Below are 27,010 nucleotides of genomic sequence, written 5' to 3' on the forward strand. Positions count from 1 at the left end.
TAATCCACATACGAGAGTACCAAGCTAAAGAAAAATTAATCTTTTGATAGCCTTCTTACACATAAGACAGCAAATCAATATGCGACTCATATACCTATCAAGTTTCGTAATTTTAAAAAACTTTTATATTCAGTCATCTGTTTAAAACCACAATGATGCCCCTAAATGAACATGAATACCAAATTTATCACGGAATTCTGTCAATAAATGTATTCAAAGAGAAAAGTTCCTTTGTCAATTAAATCTTACTTTTCTACTTTTTATCAATAGGAAATTAATAAATAAAAAAATGTTAAAAACTAGTAAATAGCTTAATATAATTTATAGAACTCCAATCTATGAACACTGAAGAAGTCCTAATGTTTATATAAAAACAAAGACCACAAAATCCATATATAGGGAAGAATATTTCTGTTCACAAAACCTAACCATAGCTGTAAGAGAGTCACGGATATTAGGCAAACAAAATAATAAAACTTATTCAAAGCTTCTTCCTAAAATTTCTGGCAAATACCCCACTCATAACTGTGCAAAATCCCACTACTTTTAACAAATTAATTAAATAAAATGTGCAGCTAAATACAGTTAACTCCTAATAATCCTTAGGATAGATAAATTCATTGGCAGACAAGCCACATCATGGATACTAGTTCAGGTCACACTCTGCTAAATCCAAGTGTATTGTTTCCAAGATCTGTGCAAGTGCAGGAGCAGAATGACCACTTTCACACAGTGTGCAGAGACCGAACAAACATGTACAAACAGACCCTAGCTGCTTCTGTTCAGGGTCAGTTCAGATCTCGACAATGGAAAGCACAGGAAGGACACTGAAGCAGACTAGGACATATTCTGCTCAAATCCAGACAGAATTCTCTCTTTGGGCTCACTACAGGTTCTGATTACAGCACCAGCAGCCACCATCACAAAGCCAAGAACGGATGTACTCTCCAGAACACCCAAAGAGGTTACAGGAAGGAGTATTGGAAAGGTGAGCACAGAATAACTGATCTTTGCCACTTCTGTCACTTCACAAATGCCAAGCGGCATCAAATAAAACCACGAGGTAACAGGTTCAAAACAAACTGGTGTACACTTTGACACATCGTGAAGCTCAACTGCAAAATGCCTTTCCACACAACATTATAGACACTAAACCTTTATACAGAAGTGAACACTCTAAGTGTGATGGAACTCCTCTTTTATTAAACAAAAATACCATCTCTGGTTCAGGAAGGCCCAAAGCATAAATATTTGTAGGCTGGGAAAGTATTCAGAGAAGGTCCATGAGAACCTTCCCAAGAATCTAGCCCATGGTGATAAAAAGAGCAGCCCAAATGTTATTCAGCCTCCATGATATGCTCCTCTCCTCTTATTATCTCCGGTTGTCACTTTTACATTCTAAGATCCATGACAGTACTGCTCCAGTACTGTGTTTAAGGTATCACCGAAAACTGTAATTCTGTATTTGCCACAGATGATACTAGAGAACCCAACATTAACCCTTGGCAACTGTACTGATAAGCACAACCAAGGCACGGTAGATGGCTCCAACCAGAAATACAGAACCTAAAAAGCAAATCTAAAGAAAAGGTGATCACCAGAAGGTCAGATAAGCAGCAACAGCCCAGTAAAAGGAGAGGCAGCAGGAGGAAAAATGTACACAAAGGAACCTCACACCATTTGGGGGTAGGGACAAAAAACCTCACAGAATATCAACACAATCACACCATACACCACCACAATGTATAGTCAATTATTAATACTTACAGTCAGTTTAAAATACTTATAAAAAACACGAGTTTGTTTCCCAAACTTCTTTGTCACACATTACAGTGCACTAGCGTTCTTAAAGGCAAGATAACACCTTTACAGAAGGGCTATAAGATTAGGCTGCTTTCAGCTACAGTTGTGTGACTATGAGTGAAGACAGCCAATGTACAGGCTGCTTCTGAAAGAACAGTCCTGGCCATCCCCTTACATCAGCAATAGCATGGGGGGCTAGGTCAGGGAAATGACTCCATGCAGTAGCAGCACCTCACCACAGGTTAAGAAAATCATGGAACCCTATAGTAAAAGCTCACTAGACCATTAAGATTCCTGACATAAAAGAAAACACAGTACTTTCAAGGCCCAAAACACATTTCCTCACCTTATTAAAAAGCAAATATCCAGAAGACTGTTAAAAAAAAAAAATCTACAAGATCAGCAGGTCATGTGTGAGCTCAGCTATCTGCATACTCAAAACAAAAACTGCGTTGGTTTTCTGGCTACAAAATGAAGTTACCTGTTGCCAGAAGACAGAAGGAAGTATAACTTCATATCGCTGACATAAAATCAGCAATTTCTTCACTTGTTCTGAAACTCTAAGACCATTTATTTCTATACTTGGAGAAGGAGACTCCATAATTACAAGTTTATAAAGCTAGATCCTTACAAGATTTGATCAGAAATCTTTGTTTCAAAGTTTCTTCAGGAAACCTGCATCATTTTATCATTTCACTTGGCAGTAAATGGTGTAACAGCATTAAAAAAATTTAAATATTAACATACTGTAAGTGCCATTTTCAACTGGAAAGCCCAGTACATGATCTTCAACAATATTTCCTTAAGTTTGAAAATCTTCTGACACAACATCTTGTTAGACAACTCTTCAAAAGGAAAGTTCGGGTCAAGAATGTAGATTTCTGAAATGCAACACCAGTCAGAGTTTGTTTTTTCCAAGGTTCATATCCTTCTGTAAAGCTGTTATTTAAAGGACATTTAGTCCATTGCTGTGTTGAACACCATGGACATGGTCTGTTACTGAGGTTGGATGTTTTCAGAAGGAAATATAAATTCTTAAGCCTCTCACCCTTTGAGATTTTCACTATGAAGCTTTCACTGATGAAAATACTTGGGCATTAAAATTATAGTACACTGTAACATCTCTGCTATTTAAACTTAAATAATTTCAATCTTATACAGTAACTCACTTTCAGACAAGAATTTATAATTACAATAGAGCCATAAGACAGAAGACTTAATAGGATGCTCGGATCTTCGATGCACACTGCCAAAATAAGTTCTCAAGACTTTATGCAAAGGAAAAGTTTCAAAACCAACACAGACAACAGCAAAGCATTCCCAAATGCTACTTGAATACTACCTGAAAACACTTCACAAATTTTACTGTATATTTCAATTGATTTGAGGCTTATTAGTTATTTCCTAAAAAAGAAAGTGTTCAGCTGCCATTTCGAAAGAAATGAATTCAACACGGCCATGTATCAACCTGTCTTGAGAGGAATGCTGAGGAAAAGGAATAAAACCAAAGTACTAGGCTGGTACTTAAGATGATAGTTTCACTGACACATGACAACACAGCCTCAATACAATCTCCCAACACACACACACAGCATCAAATTACTAAGGTATGTGAGACAGCAGACACGAGAATGGTACACCTGCAGCATACACTAAATGAAGCAGTCCAAGGGTAGACAAGGGAAAGGGCAGATCATCCCAAAAATGAGCAGGTTCTGTGTTCCTGCAACTCAACTGCAACAAAAATATCAAGCTGCATCGACACTAAGCTAAGGTATAATTAGCTGAATATTATGTATACAGCATAAAATCTGCATAATACAATTTACATAGACACAGGCTATGCAGATTACATAGACTGTCCAAATGAAATCCATAATCCGGATCAACACCTTCTCCTCTCACAAGAGAAAGGGCTCAGTATCAAACTGACCAAGGCTATTTACAGATAAATGATAGATGGGAATTTAGAAGTATCTAGTAAAGAGAGAAGAAGGGATTTCAGAAGGGATTGAAAAGTTCATTGCAATTTTTCACTCATATCACCCAGTTATTAGTACAAACATAACCAAGACAGGCTACTCAGTGGATATCTTCTCTAGCAGTTCTACTCAGCAGGAGCAGAACTGATGATAACCTGAATGGTGAAATGAGAAAGATGCAAAGGAGGGCTAATCACTACTGCAGCTTTCCAGCTCTAACTTTTTTGTTACAGACCCTATTAGTAAATCAGGCATGAAAGAGCCATCCTTTGAAAATGCACTGGTGCATTTAGTCTGGGCTATAGACATAAAAATTCCACTTTCCTCCGTGAATGGTGCACTTTCAACAGCTTTCTATAAATGCTCAGGCTCCAACTAAATACATTTAAAATTTATCCACTTTACACATTAAAATCTTATGTTAAAATGCCATTCTTCTCTTCTTTTTTCCTAAAAATGAAACTAAGAATAATGGTAGATGTTCTCAAACTAAATTCAACCTAAATTGGACAAATAAAGGTTACTGTAAAACAGTTATCTCTTTCCAAACCAGCCAGTGTTTTTACTTATGTTTAGGTTCCCTATGATTTTTTTTCCACAGATTTTTTTCCCTCATACAAAATAAGAGAGTTCACAAAAAGTAAGAATAAAACTTACCCCCATTATCTGTTCTCTTTAAAGCACCATCCTTATGAGGGCATAATTCACATCTCTAGGAAAAAAAGCAAAAATAAAATAAAAAAACGGAATGATCACAGAAGCATTGAAAAAGAAACCACACACATCAAAACTGGTATCTGACATTAAGGAAGCTACCATTCTTTAAAAGTGAATGGGTGTGTTTCCCCTTAACCTTTACTTGAATATTAATGTTAGTTTGTGTCAAATGAAGCTTTCTTCTCTAGATCTTGAAACTATGACATATATTGAAGCTACTCGCAGCTCTAGCTCCAAGATTTTATTCCTGGATTCCATACTCTGGAATTCTGGAGACAAGCCTCCAAAACCTATAGCATGGGGTAGACTTACATGCTGAGAAACTTGGACACAGTCCAAAAACTCCCTACCATATTTCCTTCTCCTACGATGTCTGTATTGACCGAGGTGTTCAATCACAAAGGTGTGCCATGGACGTAATCAGCACACGTGCACATACTGCTGACTGCACAGTCTCTTCTGACTCTCACTTATTCTGAGAGCCCAAAAAACCCTCATTTTCTGCCTCAGAAAAAGGAGGTCAGAAGTTGACTCATCCCTAAAATTCTTCAAGACTGGAAATAAGCATTTTGACATAACATTCTTCCGACATACTTCAAGATCACAATAGAACAGTCCTTCTGCTACCACTGACTCCTATCAAGTTCCTAATATCAAGTTTATCTCTAAGTGTCCTAGGGCAGTGTGAACCAATTCCAAACCAGAGATGACAGAAAGGGAACAGGTTTGACACACATACCACTTCAACTGCTCCAAATGACGTGCAAAGGAATATCATTATAGGAGATCCTATACTTGGGAATCACCTTATTGCAAACTTTATGTGTTCCCAGATTAGGGACAACTCAAAGCATACCACCCTAACAAGCTTTTTAAGCGAAGGAAAAATAGTCTGATAATCAGATGCAAACTTACCACCACATCCTCCAAACTGAGAGGGGCACGTGCCATTAGCACAGATTTTCTCCGTGCTCCCTGAACAGTGCTTTTTTCCATTACCAGCTAACTGACAAGACAGCAGATATAGGAGCCTATGATGCTACAGTGCCTACAAGTGCCTCAGAAACAGGTTGTGCAAACTTATGTGAGGAACTAGAAATTCCATTCCTGAAATTCATATAGCTAAAGTACATCTTGATGATTATCTTAACCTTTAGGACTAACTCTCTTAACCTTAAGAAAATCTATATTAGCAGCAAACAGGCTTTCACAAAAAGTAGAAGAGAAAAAATTCTTCAATTATTTTTGCTCAGTGTATTGGCATAGAGAGCTGCACACAGAAAGAAGAATCTTTAGGATTCCAGCCTTTTGTCTCATCTGTCCCTTACATTCACCCACTAAAATAAGCAGCAATCTATTGAAAGGCAACATTAAGTCTGTGGTGAAATTAAGACATAAAAGTGGTTGAAAACTTCTGAATCATTCTGTAAGATGCCTGTAGACTGGGAGCACTACATCTTTTTCTTTTTTTCAAAGTCAAGACACTAAAATGAACTGATCAGTTCATTTTGAACGAAATCCTACATATGCAGTATATACGCGAGCTTAGTTGTATCTTAACACTTCAGCTCTCCAAACATTAAATACTAAGTGCTGCAAGACACACAGTAGTAGTAGTTTCATTTCAGTGAATATATCATACACTGAACCAGATTCCCAATGTAAGAAGCCTGGTATATACTGACAGTAACAGTGCATTTAAGTTTGTTCCCACCCCAAAGCTGCAAGCTGGCAGCTTAAAGCCAGTAAGATGATGATGATATATCTGAGACAAGGGAAGCTGCTAGCACACTCTACCTTGCCCCACCTCTGCAAGCCTGTGGAAGTTTGACATATATTTTCACTAGCGGTAAAACCAGTTTAGGAGGTTCTCTTCTTCCCTCCACCACTCCCTCAGCTGCTGACACAACTATCTGTATAGGGCTGCCCCTTAAACCAGATCAGTGAAATGGAGTGAAATGAACTTTTTAACATTTTTATTTCAGATTATATCACTGATGCAATTTAAGCACAAACCCACAATCAGTTGCACCAGCAAAACTGAAGACAGCACTGCAGCATTAATAATTAAAAAGTTACCAAGCTTCTTGAGCAAACTTCACCACAAAATAAATCAAAATGATTCCAGGACACTAAGCTGCAAGGAACTAAACCAGTCCTTTATGCAGAAGAGTTAAACACGCTCCATTCACTCTCATCAGAGCTCAGCTTCACCTGATTTATTTTTGTCTCCTATTGCCAAAAGGACTCAGGTCCATTAGGCTTTCCCCAATTACTTCTCTGCAGTCCTGGCTGCAATCAGAGAAGATGCATGACAGAAAACTGAAGTGGAGAAGGGAACTTTGACAGCAGGAGAAAACTTCAGTGCAGAGAGTTCTGCAGAGTATCCTCCTACTGGCAGGGAGCAGGATGCCTGCACTCGGCTCTCACCCTGCTGGAGATGGGCAACTCCGCAGTGACATCTGCACTCTAATGACACAGAACACTTCTGGTACCATGAATTCTGGGTACAATCTGAGACAAAGTAGCACCCTAGTAAATTAATACACTAGACAGTGATCCCTTCTACTCCCTTCTCTGGTTATGAATCTAAATCCTTCCCAGCCTCCACACTCTCAGATTCTAATCTGTCACCCACTTCTGCTCTGCCAAATTACAATATACACTACATAGTAACACCAGTGGCTTTGCCAGGTGGGAACAGCAAACCTCATCCCTTAGCAAATTATCCTTTTATTTTACACTTTATTAATAGTTCTGAAATGGATGGAATAAAGTTTTAACCTTTTTGTCATGTATGTTGATGATGAAACAAGTACATGGAATAATGTGACCATTCATACAGATGGTCTCTAATATTTAAGCACACGGAGCATGGCAGGGCTCTTTTCTCCAGTTACGTATTTTGAGTCTTATCTCTGGCAAAGGATTTCTGACACAGATTTATTGTCTGAGCGTTCAAAAACACTGTGGGGAACTACTAAACTAGCTGTGGGGGGCAGAGGGGGCGGGTAGCAGGGGCGGACACAACACTCACAAGATACCACAGTATAAATACAGCAAGCTGCTATGACTGATCAACAATTCAGATAAACATCAGCAGGTTAGGCTGTGCAAATGTGAACACTACAGAGGCTGACTGTGATCCAAGAGAATAACCACATCCTCTGGTGTGCTGAAGGGCACTAGTCCTATCGTAAGGAGGTGCAGCAGGTACAGTCAGCTGAAGTAGATCTGAAGAGGAGTGAAAAAGACACAAACACTGGCTGAAGAAACACTGAATGAAGTTGTAGAACATATCATCATCCCCTTCTTTCCTGTCCTTACAGAGTGCACCATGGACATCTCATTTTTGCAGCTCTTTGGTGGAAGAGCCTAGTTCACGGATCCAGCTTCTGTTCAAGCAGAACTGGGGTGAACTCTCAGCAGGAATTGCTTTGGATATGAGGTCTCCTGTAGAGGACTAAAGTAAAACCACTCTCAAAGCTGTGCAGCTGGAACAGTCTGACAGTGTGACTGTCACGACTCACTTCTGAGCTACATAAAAAGCAACTTAATTAAGCAAACGAAGACTGATCCTATAACCTTGGCGTTCAGGCGAATGGAGACTGCCTGGGCCTGATGAAAAACCCACTGCTTCCTGAGGAGTCCAATCTTTAAAACATCACCCAGCAGAGAACTACAGTGGTCAGAAGCATGAGAGACCCATGCAAATGGTGAAAGAAACGTTTATTCCCCTGACATTATTAAAAAGTAAAAATAACCAAGAAGAAATAGAGAGTGGTAAAAAAAAACAAAAACAAACCACAAGGTATCCACTGAAGATATCCATCAAAAAAAGTTCCAAGACTGGAAGGTGAAAATAAGAGAAGAATAAGCTAAATAGTTCCAATTTCCTATACTGGATCAGTTACAGTCCAACTTGGCTCCATGCATTGTGGCACAAAGTGTTCTCTCTCTATTTTAAATAAAAATGCCTTTCCATTTTAACCAGGACTAAGAGCTACCTTAACCAGAAGTGGGTAACATTAGACAAATCTAATTACATCTTTTTGGTTAACCTAACTCTACCAATTTTTCAATTGGAAAGGCATAGAGAAGCTGACTTAATCCAAGAGACTACCTTATTCATATTGAATGAAGAACAAAAGGCACGTGGCAGATAGGAAAGACAGAGACAGGAACAAGACTATACAAGTAGGAGAGAGGAAAGAAAATAATAATAGGAATATAACATTGTTCTTCCCCCAGGGTTCTGTAAATTTGGAGCACATTCATAAAGCATCATCTGCAGACATCCATTATATGCTGTCTCTTGTTATAAGAAAACAAAGGTCAAAGAATTCTTGTGCAACTAATTTACTGGATTTGGTCCAAGCTAGGCCAATGGAACCATTCACCTAAATAATGACTGTCAACCAAGTAAAGTCCTGCAGGACTGAATTCCCAGCATTGCAATGAGACAATAAAACGTGTCTCTCAATATGACCTGTTAACCTAAATAACTCAAGAAGATCTACAGCAGATTAAACAGACCACAGTTCCTTAAAGTTAGCCTAGAAATCAGGCTGCAGTTCCAGCTGACTTTACTTCAGGCTCTCTTTAAGGTAACATAATTGAACGCTGCTGCCAGGAGAAGATCACTGGTCATCCCCTGCTGTGTACTTCCTTCTGCCTTCCTTGCTCTGGGAAAAGCATTCAATTGACTATATGAAAATCCTAATCAGCAACCTAAAAATAAATTTTTTTTTCAGCCAGATCACTTCTTTGAGCCACCTTTCCATAAGGCCATATGCAACAATGTCAGACAACGAATGTAACAGGAACATAGATAGGGAGGTGGGAAAGGAGATGAAGGATATCCTGGTTCAAGAGGTGGTATCACCTACACTGGGTATAAATGAGAGTGGAAGTCCAACCAAAGGCCTTATTTTAAATAATAAATAAATAAATTTTAAGAAAACATACAACACATCTGAAACAGATTAATTTAATGTTGGTAGTAATATAGACAGATTTCTTGGGCCCAGATCCAGACATATTTATTAGGTCAATTTTGTTTTGATATTTCCCTGATATTCATATATTCCAAGATTTTTAACAGGTATCAGCCATATACACAAACTGTTTAGTTTAGAAGCTTATTTTCTTTGCCAAGGTGTACTGTACCCAGCATGACACACTTTCAGAACAGTTTTTATTCTCTAAAGTATGTTTTGATCACAGAATTACTGTTTTATATTGCTTGACAACAGGGGAAAAAAAAAAACAAACCCAAACCAACAGTATTTAACTGAAAGAAACAACTTTAAGATACTGCAATACACGACCATAAAGTTACAAGTAACAAAATAGTTATATAAAATCAGCATCACAGTTCTCAAAACCTGATACAACCTCTTCCAATTCTTTCATCAACAGGAGTTAAAAGTTGTCAGACAAAACATTTTATTCTGCTGCTCCTGGTATTCATTATTTAAACAGAAGAATGGTTAAATCCATTTGTTGTTGCAAATTTTAGTTCACATTTTAGCAAAAATATGAGCTGGAAGACAGAGATGAGGAACAGAATCAAGACCCCGTAATCCAGGAGGAAATGGTCAGCGACCTGCTATGCCACTTAGACATCCACAAGTCCATGGGGCTGGATGGGATCCACATGAGGTTACTGAGGGAGCTGGCAGAGGAGCTTGCAACTTTCAACCATTTACCAGCAGCCCTGGCTAACCAGGGGGGTCGCAGTTGACTGGACGTTAGCAACTGCAACACCTATCTACAAGAAAGGATGGAAGGAAGATCCAGAAAATTACAGGTCTATCAGCCTGACCTCAGTGTTGGGGAGGTCACGAAGCAGATCACCTTGAGTGCCATCATGAGGCATGTGCAGAACAACTAGGGAAATCAAGCCCAGCCAGCATGGGCAGGTCCTGCTTGACCAACCTGATCTCCTTTTGTGACAAGGTGACCCATTTAGTGGGTGAGGAAAAGGTTGTGGATGTGTTTACCTGGACTTTAGTAAAGCCTTTGGCACCGTTTCCCACAGTATCTCCTGGAGAAACTGGCTGCTCAGGGCTTGGCTGGGTGTGCTCTGCACTGGCTAAAAAACTGTCTGGATGGTCGGGCCCAGAGTGTTGGTGAATGGAGTTACATCCAGCTGGCACCTGGTCACCAGGGGTGTTCCCCAGGGATCAGTGCTGGGGCCAGTCCTGTTTAATATCTTTACTGATGATCTGGACAAGGGAATCGAGGGCACCCTCAGTCAGTTTACAGACACACCAAGATCAGTGGGAATGTTTGATCTGCTGGTGGGCAAGAAGGCTCGACAAAGGGATCTGGACAGGCTGGATCGATGGGAAGAGGTCAGTGGTAGGAGGTTCAACAAGGCCAAGTGCCAGGTCCTGCCCTTGCGTCACAACAACCCTGTGCAACTCTACAGGCTGGGGGAAGAGTGGCTGGAAAGCTGCCCAGCAGAAAAGCACCTGGGGGTGCTGGTCAACAGCAGCTGAACAAGAGCCAGCAGTGCCCAGGGACCAAGAAGGCCAGTGCCATCCTGGCCTGTATCAGGAATAGTGGGGCCAGCAGGACCAGGACAGTGATTGTCCCTCTGTACTCAGCACTACTGAGGCTGCATCTCCAATCCTGTGTTGAGTTTTGAGCCACTCACTACAAGGACATTGAGGTGCTGGAGCGTGTCCAGAGAAGGGCAACAAAGCTGGTGAAGGGTCTGGAGCACAAGTCTGATGAGGAGCAGCTGAGGAAGCTGGGGGTGTTCAGCCTGGAGAAAAAAAGGATCAGGGCTGACCTTACAGCTTTCTAACACTTCGTGAAAGAAGGACAGAGGAAGGTGGGGGTTGGTCTCTTCTCCCAGGTAACAAGTGGCAGGACAAGAGGAAACAACCTCAAGTTGCGCTAGAGGAGGTTTAGATCTTAGGAAAAATTTCTTCACTGAAAGGGTGGTCAGCCATTGGAACATGCAACCCAGGGAAGTGGCAGTATCACCACCCCTGAAGTGTTCAAAAGAATGTGAATGTGGTACTCGGGGACGTGGTTTAGCAGTGAACATAGTGGTGCTGGGTTAACAGTTGGACTCAATGATAGGTTTTTTCCAACCTTAACCATTGTTTAATTCTATGAATCCATCAAATTCTTATGCCTTTTTTTTTAAATTAATCTAGGAGGAAAGAGTCCATTGCCAAGCAGAAGTCCTTTTATTACTTTACTTCTGATTTTGCTTTCAAATACATCTATTTTACAGCGTGCCATGCTACTGGGTGTTTCTGTATATATCTAAATGCACTAACTCAACACACTTCACCAAAGCACATGGACAGATTTCCAAAGGTAAGCAAAGAAAAGCAGCTGATCAGAGGGTTACTTTCTAATCGATGGCTTTCCAACTGGCAGCCCCTGATGCTCTGAACCCTGACTCCCATTTATCAGTAGCTGTAAAAATCTTGCAGCACAACTGACTGTGTCTAGGTACACATCTCCCAAGTTCTGTGCTACAGCTTCACCTGCCTTTACCAGTATTCCATACCATTTTGTTTCGTCCTTGGGTGTTACCAGAAAGAAACATATATACATCTAAAAATCCCAATCCTACAGACTTCGAATATGCTATGTATATACATATAGTACTTATATAGTACTACTTCAGATAATACCTTAATAATAATAATACCTTCATAATAATATAATACCTTAATAAAATCTTAATACAAGTTTAAAAAATGGTTTAGAAGGGTAAAGATCTTGATTTAGGTAGTCATTTTAGTTAACGTAAAACAATTTAATGCTGGCAGACACATACTCATTGCTGTCAAAAACACAAAAGTCCTGGGAAAAGAAAAAGATGTCTAGAGAACAGCTCTAACAGCTCTGGATATGAAGTTTAGTACAAATCACATCTCGAGTTTCAGTTAAACCAATGACATACGTCATCCTACCTATACATAACTATTTGAAGCTCTTCATTCACTTTTTTGATGAAAAACTATCTTTTAACCTCAAAACATTTTTTTAATTTATTTTCCTTCTTCCCTAAAGGATGTGAAATGAGTATTCCATTTTCTCCAGAGGAAAGAGTTACATTTTTTAATTTCCTTTTATACTTTCCACATCCCTCTTACCCTAATGTGTTTTCTTTGATAGGAAAAAAAATTTAAACATAACACATGTACATTGCATTGAAAACACTGAAAATAGGAAAAATTCTGTTTTCCCTCAATACACCCAGAAAAATTTGGGATAATTTTAGTGATTACTTTGTGTTAGATTCAGGCAAATATGGTACTAACAAGCAATGCAAACATAGCTCCGTCTATAAAGAGATGCCATATTCTAAAGACACTTCAATAAAAGTGTGCTAATTGAAATTAAGAACCAGAGACAACTAGACAATACTTAATAAAAAACCTAACTCAAATTCAGCTAATCAGAGGCTATCTACAGTAGAACAAATACTTTAAAGCCTACAAAGGAACAGTTTTTGCAAGATCCGACGACAAAAAGAAAAAGCCACAGATAATTTGCAGAGTGGTGCAAACCAGCATGCTGGTGCCAAGACATTTTTATCTGGAAATTTAGATCTTGGCATAAATTCTATCAATATATGAGAATTCACAGGCAGTTTGCACAAGAACAGATCCAGCAACAGGATGCGCACCAGACTGACCATGTCTACATCTGCTGGCAATAACTTACCCCAGCCCTCAGAGCACAGTGACATCTCATCCTTCCATTCACTCCTTCAAGCCATCTTCTATGAAGCAAAATCACTGCTGCCAACGTACAAAGACTAACCAGAGAAGATCAACCTCTCAGCCCTTGAAGTCTCCAGAAAGTCCAATAAAATGCAGAAGCATTCCCAGCAGCTGCTGAAAATTATGGAACCTCTACTCACATCAAACTTAGGCTATCTACTCATACCAAATCTTTTTACTCTGTTATTTTACTGACCTTTTCTTTGGTGGTTTTTTCCTTAAAACCAGTTAGGTACTCTGAAAATTTCCATAAGAGTTTGTTTCTATTTTAACACTCATGCTTTGTAATACTTGGCAGAGTCAGAAGTTCATTTTTCACTTGCTCAGTACAGCAAAAAGGATGAATTGCATACCCCTTTTCCAAAAGCTTCTTTAGGAACACATGATCCAGCCAAAGAAGAAACTGCTGTCTACAAAACCAAATCCATATTTTCTTCAGTTTCTAAAGTAAAATAGGACAGCAATATACCTTATCAATTGTCTTAACCTGCAGCATCTTAAGACCTTACTTATAAACTCATAAAACACTCACCTTCACTATTTTGATCTAAATGGCTCTATAAATGATAGCTTGCAACCACGCAATGATTTGAAGCAGAAGTCAGCAAGTAGCTAACGACAGAATTTTTCAAAGTATCCAAAGAGAAGCAAACAAAAGTTCTAATGATTCCAACCTGTGATTCACACCAGACTCCAGCGTTTATAAGCCACAATGAAGAACCAAAAGGAATCAAAAGATCTTCTGCCACATCCAAGAATCCCCAACTGGCTGACACCACTAATAGAGCAAACGAACGCATGCTGTCAGTTATTCTCTTCCAAAGTGCTATGTTCTGCAACTTGACAACTTAGGAAATTAAGTCATCTCCATCTTCAAATAACCATTTCTTGATGCTGACAAATTTGCCAAATCTCTGCCCCATGTCTATTCAGTCATCTGTCCCAGGAGAAGGAAAGAACTTTTTTTTAAAGCAGACAGTTGACAAGTAAAAGAAAAACAGACTGACTACCTGAAGCATTTTGGGTTTTATACCTGGATAAATTAAAGAGACTCAACCTAGTTCTTTTTATGAAGGCATCAGATAAAAATATATGCAGATTCAGTTAGCTCTGTCAAAAACATCTACTATAGATAATAAATTTGCAGACTATGACAAGAAGATTAGAGGCACTCAACATGCAAATCAGCATTCTTCCAAGACTGTAAGGTGATAGATAAGGCCACACAAAAGAAGAAAAAAAACCCTCCTGGAAAACCCCAGCATCTGGGGAGACATTCCCAGAAACTCATAAAGGATTAAACCGAAGAAAGGAGTGATATGGAGATAACACAGCCTTTTTTTGCAAACATCCTGGCTGCTGGGAACTTAGAAGTGGACCCTTGGGTCTATTTCATCTGTCTATCACCCCAAAATTAGTTTACTGACTATAGCCACTCAAACTGCTTAAGAAAAAGGTATAAAAAGAGAGTGAACATAAGCAAAAATTGGGAAGAAGTTCCATCAACTCTGTGGAGGTAACCAATGGACTACCTTTTCTTTCTCCACCTTCTCAGGACACCCTGGGGTGAGCGATTGCTTTATACATATACACTAATTTTACTTTTGCTCCACAGACTTTAAAATTTTTACTTATTACTTTGTTGTAAGTTGATTTCGCTTTATAGTGTAGACTTTTTTGTTTTACTTATTCTTTGTAAATTGTCTTACTTATTTGTAAGTTGCTTTTGCTTTAGGGCGTGTGCCTGTGCTTTGCATTATTATTATTATTACTACATAGTTTAAGTGTGTTTTTGCAGTTAGATCCTATCCCAGACACAACAAACCCCATAAACTGTCACAAATTTGTATTAATAAACATGTTACTTAGTGAACTGTTAGAGTGAGTCCGTTTTTAGGTGCTGACAGTTTCGCTGATGGCAAAATAACTCATAGGAGAAACCTGCTGAGGGGTTTTTCTACCGCTATTAAGTGCAGTCCTTATATAAAAAGGATCGCACTTAAGAGTATCAAATGTCCAGTCTGTCTCAGCAAACCTGTTAATCAAAGGGTGTCATTAGGTGAGATGCTAACAGACTGGTTTGGACATTAAAAGGCTTTGATCTCCTGGGGGTGGGACACTGATAGACAAAAAGTAAATTAATACAGGTTGGACAGAAAATTCTTCTTTTCTGCCCCTTTTAACGTGACACGAGATCATCACACATACTACAGGTGGCATTTAATCATACTTTTACTCAATATATGTAAGATAACTAGATGAGAGAGAATGTCGAGTACAGTGTAACATGGTGATGACACACAGCTTGTATCATGATCTGGCTATTCCAACTTCAGAAGTTCAAAACCATAAATCTCCCATACATATTAAAGACTAGTAAGCCCTGCTAGATGTTGCAAGAAGCCAGAATATAAACATACACGAAGTTTTTAAGATTCACACATTGATCTTTAGTGGAAAGCACCATAGGGGCTATGAGAAATGCCTGTCACATTTGGAAGCATTTCCAACTAGACATCCAAGTTTTTCTTACTGGTCTGAAAGTATGCTACTGACCCAATTCAATCTACATTAAGAAAATACAGTATGTAATAGTTCACTTCAGTGTTCTTCTGCAACATACCACAGTTTTATCCTAAAGATTCCTAGCATGCATTTTAAGTAAGGTTTCTCACAGCTGAGAAATTGTTTACTTTAGAGACTACTTCTGCCAGTGAATACAATGGAACAGTCATAAAACATTTCCACATAAGAATTAAGCAATTCCTGTAAGGGAAAATGTTTTGCTCTAGTCTCGCTTCAGTTAGTAATTTTGCCACAGAATCTTTAGACCATTTACTAAAGTACCTGCTGTATTGACATCTATGTTAAAATATTTTTGATCAAGTAGTACTTGAGTGATGGAACACTGCTTTAAAGCCTGAATACTCTATGTATCCCTAATTAGCATAATGTAATTATAAATTACTGCACAAATTACATGTATATTTAGGTAAACTGTAGCTAATCAAAACTTGAAAAAAAAGGTAGTAGACCTTTTGTGCTGTAATGAAGTGCTTCAAGTAAGTTTATGAACTCAGCTGTGTATTTAGAAACCAAGTAACAAACAAGTAACAACACAAGAAGGGAAAAATGCAGCACACTCGAAAAAAAACCATGAAGGAAGTACAATCAGAAATGGCTTTAATACTCCCACTTTGATATGCAGGGGAAAGTACACAGAAACTATACTGCACTTCTGCAGCACCTTCTGCACGCACTTCTTTTGCTCCTAACCTTAATGACCAGACACTATGGAACGCTAAGCAAGTCTGTCACCTTTTGAATTGCAGTATAGTAAGGTTATGGGTCTGTATTCACTACATACACCAACAAATACTGCACAGGAAAAAGTATTTTCTTGTACTCATGAAATGCAAAGCAACAACACTCACCTACTATGTCACGGACCAGTAACACACATCACTCAATCAACAGTATTTCAAGATATGAATTTTCACCTTCACCCCAATCAGAACAACACACATTCTCCACAATCATTCCGCTTTTCGCTCTCTGTTTTTCTCTCCCTAGCTCTGTTCAGTCCAAATTTTGCCCACTACCTCTCCCAATTACTATCCTTATCTTGACTTCCTCATGCCCGATCTGTGGTACCCAGACAGTCTGTAGTGAGTTGATCCTGGCTGGATGCCAAGTGTCCATCAAAGCTGCTCTGTCACTCCCCTCCTCAGCTGGACAGGGGAGAGAAAATGAACAAAAAGGTCAACATAAGGACAGGGAGAGATCACTCACCAGTTACTACAGTTATGGGTAAAGCAGACTCAACTTAGGGAAAAATTAATTTATCACCAATCAAATCAGAGTAGGGTAATGAGAAAATGAAAACTAAATCTTAAAACATCTTCTCCCTACCCTTCACTTCTTCCCAGGCTTGACTTCAAACCCCATTTCACCACCTAGCCCCCCCCCGCCACACAGGGGGATGGGTAATGGCGACTGTGATCAGTTCATCACACGCTGCTGCCCCTTCCTCCTCAGAAGGAGAACTCCTCACACTCTTCCCCTGCTCCAGCGTGGGGTTCCTCCCACAGGAGACACTCCTCCACCAACTTCTCCAACATGAGTCCTTCCCACGGACTGCAGTTCACAAACTGCTCCAGCATGAGCCCCTCCAACGGGAAGCAGTCCCATAGGAAGACTGCACCAGTATGAAATCCCCACAGGGTCGCAAGTCCTGCCAGCAAACCTCCTCCAGCATGGGCCTCTCCACATGGGTCCACAATTCCTGCCAGAAGCCTGTTCCACTGCAGGCTTCCCATGCCTTCTTCACACGCATCTACCTGTTCTGGTGTGGGGTCCTCCACGGGCTGCAGGTGGATCTCTGCTCTGCTGTTGGCCTCCATGCACCACAGGGGAATCTCAGCCTGCCTTCCCAGAGTCTTCACCACCGGCTGCAGGGGAATCTCAGCTCTGGCACCCGAAGCACCTCCTCCCTTCCCCTCCTTCTCCACTGACCTTGGTGTCTGCAGAGTTGTTTCTCTCACATATTCTGACTCCTCTCTCTGGCTGCAGTTTCTATTGCTCAGGGTTTTTTTATCTGTTCTTAAATGTGTTATCTCAGAGGCACTGCCACAGTTGCTTATTGGCTTGGCCTTGGTCAGCAGCCGACCAGCTTTGGCTCTGTCAGACACGGGAAGCTTCTGTGGCTTCTCAGAGAAATCACTCCTGTAGCCCCCTCGCTAACAAAATTTTGTCATACAAACCCAATACAACATGTTCTGCGTAAGTACCTTTAGGGAGACGTTTTATTCAAGATATCCAGCTACAAACTAACATTCACTGCCTTCTAGACTGCACAGTCATTCATAAAAGGTAAGACTGTGTTTCTGTAAAAGCCATACAAATAACAAAAGCACGCAGATCAATTTTTCTGTTGCACACTCAAAAACTAAAGCAATTTTTTCACTAATATTTGTTACAGTATTCTCAAAAGTAGGTGTAGTAATATTCTTATATAAAGTGTCCTTCATGAAAAATTACGGACACATTAAAGAAACATTCATTTCAAAATTTCTTGAATAATTATTTCAAGAGATATCTTCAAAAAGGCTGCATAGTATACTAGTCCTTATTGGTGGACAGTATTTCAAATTGAAGAAAAAAAAAAAACCAGCAAGTTTTCTTCTAAAAGTTTAGTTCACCTGTATTGTGACCATATTCATCAGTACTCATTCTAGTTTACCGATACAGGTGTAATAACCACAGAGATCCCACTCCCCTCCAGGCAGCCTGTTGAGCCAGTGCTGTCAGAGCTCTGATCACAAATCTGTCTGCATATTGAAAGCCTACATTGCTAGTTCCTCCTTTTTTGTTTCCTTCTGTTTAGGCAAAAGGCAGGTAATACTACACCTATGGTTGTTTTATACTAGATAACGTTGGGGGGTGAGGTGTTAAACTATGGATATATCAAACAACTCTTATGAGCAACTCCACAAAAAAAAATTTGTAGATGCATGTGATGAAAGATTTTTTTAAAAAAGATTTGGAGAGAGCTACAACCATTGTTATATTAATGATTTTTTAAAAAAAATTAAAACTCAAGCATTCAGAATGTGGGTCATCTGTGCAGCAGATGCAGGAACAGCTCAGGTCTGGCAGGACAACAAGCAGGAACTTATCACTATGAGCACACAATGTTCATGAACTGGGTGTGGAGGTAAACAGGGTAAGCTGCATTTCTACTGCCCTGAATCCTTCAGTAGTAAGTACTGTATGATCTAAACTTATTCTGTAATGACAGTCTTTCTGTCTCCACACCAAGTTCCAAGAAACACACGTGCAAGCACGGAGACTCCAGTTATGCCAGACTGTGCTGAGATCCAGATGGATACTATCTCAAGCCTTATGTGGCTAGCTCCACAGGGAGTCACAGCCCCCTCAACACATTCCCGAGGACTAAAAAAAAAAAAAAAAAACCCACAAAAAACCTAACACAGAAATGCCAAGTGAAAAAATCACCGTGTTTATGACATTAGAGTAATAGTAATTCACCTGCAATGTAAGCAGTCTGACCTCACAGGTAGCACCTGAGCTCCTCACATGTAGCATCTGAGCTGCACTTTGAGGTAGTAAAACTTCCTGGAATTCATAACTCTGAAGTTCAGTACTGAGATCTCCTGATGTCTCTGAAACAAGCTGGATTCACAAGCAACACACCTACACACAGCTAAAAAGCCTGACCAAGCTAACCTTACAAACATTGAACACCTCTGTGCTGCCCAGTATCTCTATCACATGGATTACTGCAGCTCCTTCATGATGAGTATGAGCTTGTAAGTAAACCATAAACACATGGTCTATTTATACGCCAGATCAAGCAAGACGTCTTGACATATAACAGGATTATGGTGAAAAAAGATCTTTTTGAACAACAGTTGTGCTACAATTCCTAAGCTTAGTTTTTCCAGTCTCTCTTTGGATGCCAGAACTATCAGCCCTTGGACAAGATATATGCACCATCCCATTTCTCAAGCCAGGACCCAAAGTTCCTTACCTACTACTCCATATAGACCCTCACATAGACCCCAATACTACCTTTTCATACATCAATGTGTATCTGCCCTGTTTTTTGACTCAGACGTTCAGGTACATCTGAAGACACTAAAAGGGCCCACTATGCAGGGTAATAAGAGCTAGTGCTGACACAAAGCTGGGAGCAGTTACCAGCCATCTTGCAGAGATTCACGTTCCAAGCTCACCACAGGTCAGCTAAGATAAATTAGCGGATTTAGAGAAAACTAAGACTTTTCAAGTAATAGCTAAAAACTTACACAATCATCTCAATATGTTATCCAAACAGTTCAGGTTTATGAAAAATCAGTGATTCTCTCAAACACGGAAAAACCCTGCTGGAGCCAAAACTCAGTATGACTTGACCAGTACAGAACAGCACTTTCCAACTAGTGACTGACCATTCAAATCCCAAGATGCTGGCTAGCACCTCATCAACAAAAACGCAGAAGTCAACCAGCCAGGAGGCTTGTGTGTCAAAAAAAAAATAATCAGGCACCACTTTTACCCATACCCAGTATGTACCAGCTTAGCAGCAGCACACAGAAGAAAGGGAACACAGTACATATCAGTGTATAATGGTTGAAAGTACATGGGAAGCCAATTGCCCTAATCTGCAGTTAAGTGAACTTCTCTGGGGACCCACCAGCTTGGGTTGTGTGCTCCCAAGTTACTCTAGACCTTTCCATTGTTAAAGCAAGCCTAACTTAAGTGTGAGTAATTAATCACAGTTTCTTATCAGAATGAATTTATTTGTCCAGTAATTGCAGCTTTACAAAATTAAAAAAAAAAAAAATATCAAGAAACAAAAACCACACACCCCAAAAACACACAACATAGACTGCATCAGCATGGAAAAATATACCTTAGTTGCAGGACTGAGATCTTTTTAAGATTAAAAGTAAGCAGAAGCATACTAAAAGTAATGTGATTAATTTCATTCCGGTTTTGTTTAGAAACAAAAACACCAAGAGGAAAACTAAGCCTAAGCATCAGTCTTATACAGTGGTGATAAGCATGTTTCCTTTTGTAAGCAAATGCACTAAAACTTCTGTGTCTGACAAACTGGTTACAGTAAAGTTCCAAATTCCATACTGAAGTCAGGACTTCAGTTTAGTTTCTGAATGCTAAGATCTCCTCCAAGACACACCTCAAATACAGCCACCATGTTTCTAACTAACATGCTAAAACTTCAGCTGTTATTAATCTATTATACCTCACATTAGTTTGATCTGAGAACCACTTAAATTTACACTACATTACAAATGGGATTTTATTTTTTTTTCAAAACAAAATCAGTAATCAACCTGTTGAACTAAACAGACCCTGTTCAGTGGAAACAAGAGCAGAATATACCAGGCAGAAAATTCAGTTAAGTACAAGCAATATCTCTATCAAAGCAATTCTCATTGGTAAACTCAAGAAATCATCAAAATGCAGTCAGATATCGTTTACTGTAGAACTCTGTACAGTTCTCCTTCATTTCTTGTGCCACAAGAAGCCAGGAATAACTATATCTCAAATGCTGATGAGGATTCTCTATCATACACCTGAAAAATCCTCTTTATAGCCACCAGTTCTCTTCCCCCCCCTTTATATTTTTAACTTTGCCATTAACCTATACATATCAAACTCAGCAACATTAAAAAATGCTACTCTTAAAACTTTACACTGCTGATGGTCTTCCCAGGAAAAGAAAGAAACAGCCTTTCTTTAGAAAGGATTTTCTTTTCTGTTGACAAATATTTGAAGAGCACATAGAAATCAACCTCCTTCTTTCTCCCACCGAAAGGTCTGCTTTGCAAGAAGTAACAAAGTCTCAGTTACCAGAGCATTATGAAAACATTAGTGGCAAGTAAGGAAAAAGAGGAACAAGATTCTTCAGAGCTGTGCCAAAAATTCATACACCATTTCTATAGTACTTTATATTAGAAAAGGAAATACGTACAGCAAGCAGCTCATGTAAACACTCCAACAGACACTGACAGTAACTGAAAATTTGATATCTGACTCTTAATTTGTTTTTAGATATGAAAAGTCAGAAACAGTTTACACACTGTCCTAAGATGCTACACCACCTTCTCATCCAATTAAACTTTTTTTCAGAGGCAAAGGAACAGCTCAGTCTTTCCAAATACTCTCAATTCTCTCACTTTATCTTTTGCTGGAAGACAAACTAAAAGGTGACAATTAGGGAGAAATGTGATTCCCCTTCTTTAAAAATGCCTGATATCATGCAGTTTGGTCTAACAACATACAAGTCTGACCAAAACAAAACCTCATATAATCAAGGTTAAAAAAAGAAAAAAGCCTTATCTGAATTCCCAGTATTTATCATAAAAAAATTTTAAAAAACAGAGAAAGAAAATGCTTCTTCAACTGTAAGTACCATATTCCAAGTAAGCATTAGATTTTGACATTAACAACACTACTTATTGGTCAAGTGCTCCTAAAATGAAGCTTTCAACTGGCAATCTAAAGCTGCTGTAAAAGAAAATTGGACAGAGATTTTATTTCCTTCCTGTACCTAACCATGTAAGTGCTAAACTGATAAAATTAGCCAAAACCTACACCATAGACAAAAACAAAATCCTTTAAATGGTTGAAAAACAAACAAACAAAAAACAAAAACAAAAATTAAAAAATATTTAAAAACCCACCACCTACAAAACAAAAAACCACACAGACCCTGAAACTGTCAGAACATTTAAGAGACAGTTACGTATTTCCACTTCAAAAATAAGAAGGAAAACGGTCTTTCTGAACAGCATCTAGATGGAATTACAATAGAAAGCTAAGCTCTTTTCTACTATTACTGTAACACTTGGGTAAATATTATCCACACAAGCATTATAACCAGCATTACTTAATAAACAAAACACATACCACTCTAGCTGCTCTTTCCTGAGATTCACACTTCCTGCAAAACCATGGTCCAGTGGGTACTTGAACAATTCCATAGCAAGCTGTTTGAACAAGACAAAATATTTCAGCAAACATAAGCAGCACTACAATACTACTGATATGAATGATATAAAAAAAGCTTAGTAAAGTTGATCTCACATCATTTTAATTGTCAAGAAAGTCAAATTGACATCTACACATTGCACTTGAAATCCTATCACAATGGTACTAGAAATGAAGTACAAAAAGCGTCCACTTAAAAAAATTATACAGAATTTGTTGAATTAATAAAAAAAACCAAACCATTAGCTTGAAAAGTAATATATCCATTCAAAAGCAGCGATGTTTCATATGTGATTTGTTTTGCTATTTATTTACCTGCAAAACAGGTGAGACACTTTAAATGATGGATACTTGTTACTGTGAGGTCTTTTTTAAGAGAAAACTAAAAGCAAATAACAAATCTGAGTTTTTGATAAGTCATTCATTCATACACTTACTTACTATTCAGTTCTCTTACTCTTTATAAGTAAAATAACTGGTCTTGAGCAGGAAATCCATAATAAACTGAAAAAAGATACAAAGTTTGCTGGTTTTGCCCTGCAAATTCACATAGAGCTGCAAATACAAACTTAACTGAGCATCAGGGCTAAGATTAGTCACAACTACAACCAAGCTACAACATAAATCCTTAGGAAAGACTTTGACACAATCAGATTTATCTGCAAGACTGTCATCTATATTTCATAGTATATAAAAGCAACCCCAGGAGTTTGGTAAGAAATTCCACAGAAAAAGAGTTTAGCAATTTTGCAATATTGTTTATGTTTGAAATGCACACATCAAGCAACTTTAAGAACTACTGAGGGAATTAAAATACAAAAACACAAGTGCTGTATATTCTAATATTTGTATGGGCGTAACAAATAACAAAAAAATCAAAAACCCAAACATTTTCCTCAAAAAGACAATCCTGAGATTTTAAAAATATGATGTCAGACTCAATTCCCAACAATCCTATGTTACTTAAATACAAAAATCTGGTTTAAGTGTGTGAGTAGAAAAAAATATGTATGATAAATTAATAGTTATGAAGAACACTGAGATTAAATTAGTAACTTCTAGTATATATACAAAAATATTACTGGTTTTGTGCTGGCTTGAAGAAGAAAAAATAGTAATGCAACAGTAGTATAAATACACCTTTTCTTCTATGAAGGACAGTCAATGAAATAATTTCCTATTATATACATACATGTAGTCATATTAAGATCATTGTCAAGTTTTCACTTACTGCATCCAAGAGTAATGTCAGGACAAACTATTCTGACAATCCCTTTCTACTGTACATTAAAGTTCTTTAACATAAGAAAAAAAACCCTTGTTTTCCTTGCATCTGTATTAACTCCAGATGGGGTGACTCTGAATTCCTCTTCAGAAATTAAAAGGGAGATTTTAAATGTGCAATCACACATTTATGTTAGCAAGTGACAGCAGAGAGTAAGAAACAACTATGGAATGCAACTCAGAGACAGGGCTGGCAAGTAGACACAAAGGCAACACTAGTTGGGCAAAAGACCAAAGTTGAAGTGCTTTTATATCTGTAAAAGTAACAGAATACATCTAGAGCCTAGAAGAGTCCATCACTGGTTTGTGCTCTGAGATACTATGATACTGTTCACAGAGTTCCAGGGCTTCCTTTGGTTTATAGTTCCACTACTGTGCAAAGCTTTGTTAAACACATTAAGCGATTCTGCCCTCCACAACTTCCCAATGACTTAACACTTGAAGTTTCCTCTGAACTAAAAACAATCACAATTACAAAAAAAAGCAGTTAATAAAGCCTCGTGGGTAATACTGCTGTCTGCACTTGAAATACAGACTATCAGCTTTAACCATGAAGACACTAAGTTTACTACAGAAAGGCCACAAAAAGAGCAGACATGCTTCCCCTACCACCTTCATTCATGGGACATATGTAATGTAAAGTATCCCAAATGTAAAGCATCAATGATACAGTAAACCAAGACATGGAGTTCTTCTTAAGATCTCTACAACAGCATCTGGATTTAGAGGAAGCAGTACTTTGCACACTTCCTGACAGATTCAAATTCAGATTTGGATATGACTCTAAAAAAAAAAGTTCATATTCTTGTACCAAATCTACTGAAGTGTGTCTCTCTATTTTGGCAACACCTCCTATAACTGACCTCTGTTCCCACTATTTCAGTTCCAAGTGTTCCTACCAACCAGTTCCTTCACTGAAGATATTAACAATGCTCTAGATACAAATGAAGATGCCCAAGATAATGCAAAAGTAACAGCTGTTTCGGGTGTGGCTTCTAAAAGTATTCATGTTTTAGTGTTCTTCAAGACTCTAAGATTCCACAAGAGCAGAGTTAACTTACTGGTTAACATTACTCAGCTCTTAAGACAACAGAAAACCAATTCAAAATCAGATTAATTTCACAGATCCTGTCACTTCCCTTCTATGTTCAATCCAACATTAACAGGAGTAACCAAATTCTTCTGCAGATCTCCTTAAATTTCTCACTATTTGTCAGCTTACAGAGAAGCATATACTTGAAACAACCAATTACTATATCATCTTCAGAACAATTTAAGACCCGAAACAACCAGTTACTATATTAGATCATCTTCAGCACAATTTAAGACCAAGCATGAGACACTCATTAGTAGCATTTTCACATGTACTAGGCATTCAGACTAATGAATTGGATTTAGGATTTTCTGTCTCCTCCAATTTGCTCACCACCTATGAGTAGCCAAAGAGCCAGTCTCTGAGTTCACATGACTGCTTAGAAGTTGATATAGAAAAACTACCATCTCATTCCTTATTTCTGATACCATAAAGTAAAAGCCATGATGACTTCCTTTCTTAGAATATAAGCAGCAGAATCCAGTCTCTTCCTCTGCTCTCACACGAAGGGTCAACCCACTGACAGAAACAAAACAATCACACAGAGGGAACATGCCAGCTCCTGAGCTGAGCTGGAAACCAACCAACGAGCCTCCACTAAGCCAAACAAATCCAGCATCAGCCATTCCGACTAGCACCCTCCCCCTGCAGAACCACAACAGGAAGTCTCTTCATCTACCAGGAAACATCAGCCAAATGACATTCAAGGAAAAGCAGGCAGAGGTAGAAATCACATGACAGCTAAGTCTTTCCTACGCCCGCCTCTCTCCCAATCCTAAACCCTCCTCGTGTACTGGCTGCCCCTCAAATAAATTTTTCAAACTTGGGAAAGGCAGGGACAACAGGGATCGAGTACAGGAAGAAAGAAATACAGCAATAATTGCCAGAATAGAGAATAGTAACAAGTTCTGCAAAGAGAAAAAGGAATTTTAGATAGTCTTTGGAAGGTTGCAGCTGACGTTAACAGGGTGCAAAGGCAGACTGGGAAGCATGGACACAAAAACGGTACAAGTGGAAGAGAGAAAAAAAATTGGAAAAGTGGGTTCTTCCTTTCTCACAGCCATAATATAGGAAGTCATGACAGAGTAAGTCTCACGTGAGGGAAAAGACAAGCAGACTGGAAGGACAGGGGATGACAGGACAGGTCAGACCTGAAAGCACGTGGCCTTGGAAACAGGGAAACAGGTTTTATTGGTAATGAGAAGGAGCTGGGAGGTGATGCCGGCATCGGAGGGGGGAGGGAAAAATGGGGAAAAAACGGCCGGGGTGGAGGGGAGAAGGTGAAGCAGGGCCAAGGGAAGACCGAGAAGGAAGCGGCGAGGCCGGGGCGGGAGCGCTGCCCTCGCCTGCCCGCTCACCTTGATGCACTGCGACATTGCAGCCGTGCCCGTCGCAGTAGACGAGCGGGTTCTCGGCCCAGCCCCGCTCGTCGGAGCACACGCAGCAGCCGCCGATCATCTCCTTCATGCTACTGGAGAACTCGCCCTCCAGTGACACCGGCAGCAGCAGCGGCTCGCTGGAGACCATCTAAGGGTTAAAAACACCGTCGTCAACACCGCGCACGCCACACGCGCCTCGCCCTCCGCCTGCCCCCTCCCCCGGCGGGGTCTCCCCTCAGTCACTCAGCCGGCGCCGCCGCCACCACCGCCGCGGCAACGCTTCGGGGCCCATGACCGCCGGCTGAGCGCCTCGTCTCGCCCCCGCCCGACCAACCGGCCAGGCTGTGTCGGCCGGGCCGCGGTGGCGGCGGCTCCTAAGGCGGACGCGGCTCCGCGGGCGTGCACGGCGGCGGCGGCGCGCAGGCGCAGTGCGCGCGCGCCCGCGGGGCGGGC

The 27,010-nt window shown here is 39.6% G+C and overlaps 1 protein-coding gene across 6 annotated transcripts in view; it reads right to left on the bottom strand.

The window, feature by feature from the left end:
• The window catches only part of MLLT10 (MLLT10, histone lysine methyltransferase DOT1L cofactor), a 126,495-nt gene extending 99,585 nt beyond the window's left edge, over positions 1-26,910 (bottom strand). For 2 of the 6 annotated variants that reach the window (XM_027695676.1, XM_027695678.1), the window contains exons 1-3: positions 26,537-26,875; positions 22,721-22,800; positions 4,443-4,497 (exon numbers count right to left, since the gene is read on the bottom strand). In XM_027695676.1, the coding sequence (XP_027551477.1) occupies positions 4,443-4,497; positions 22,721-22,800; positions 26,537-26,705 (304 nt within the window). In that variant the 5' untranslated portion in view covers positions 26,706-26,875. The other 4 variants (XM_027695674.1, XM_027695679.1, XM_027695675.1 and 1 more) reach the window with 4 other exon arrangements.
• Positions 26,911-27,010: the final 100 nt, after the last annotated feature.

Source organism: Neopelma chrysocephalum, unplaced genomic scaffold (genome assembly GCF_003984885.1).
Source record: "Neopelma chrysocephalum unplaced genomic scaffold, ASM398488v2 Primary Assembly neopelma1_102, whole genome shotgun sequence".
In the NCBI taxonomy this organism is placed as follows: domain Eukaryota; kingdom Metazoa; phylum Chordata; class Aves; order Passeriformes; family Pipridae; genus Neopelma; species Neopelma chrysocephalum.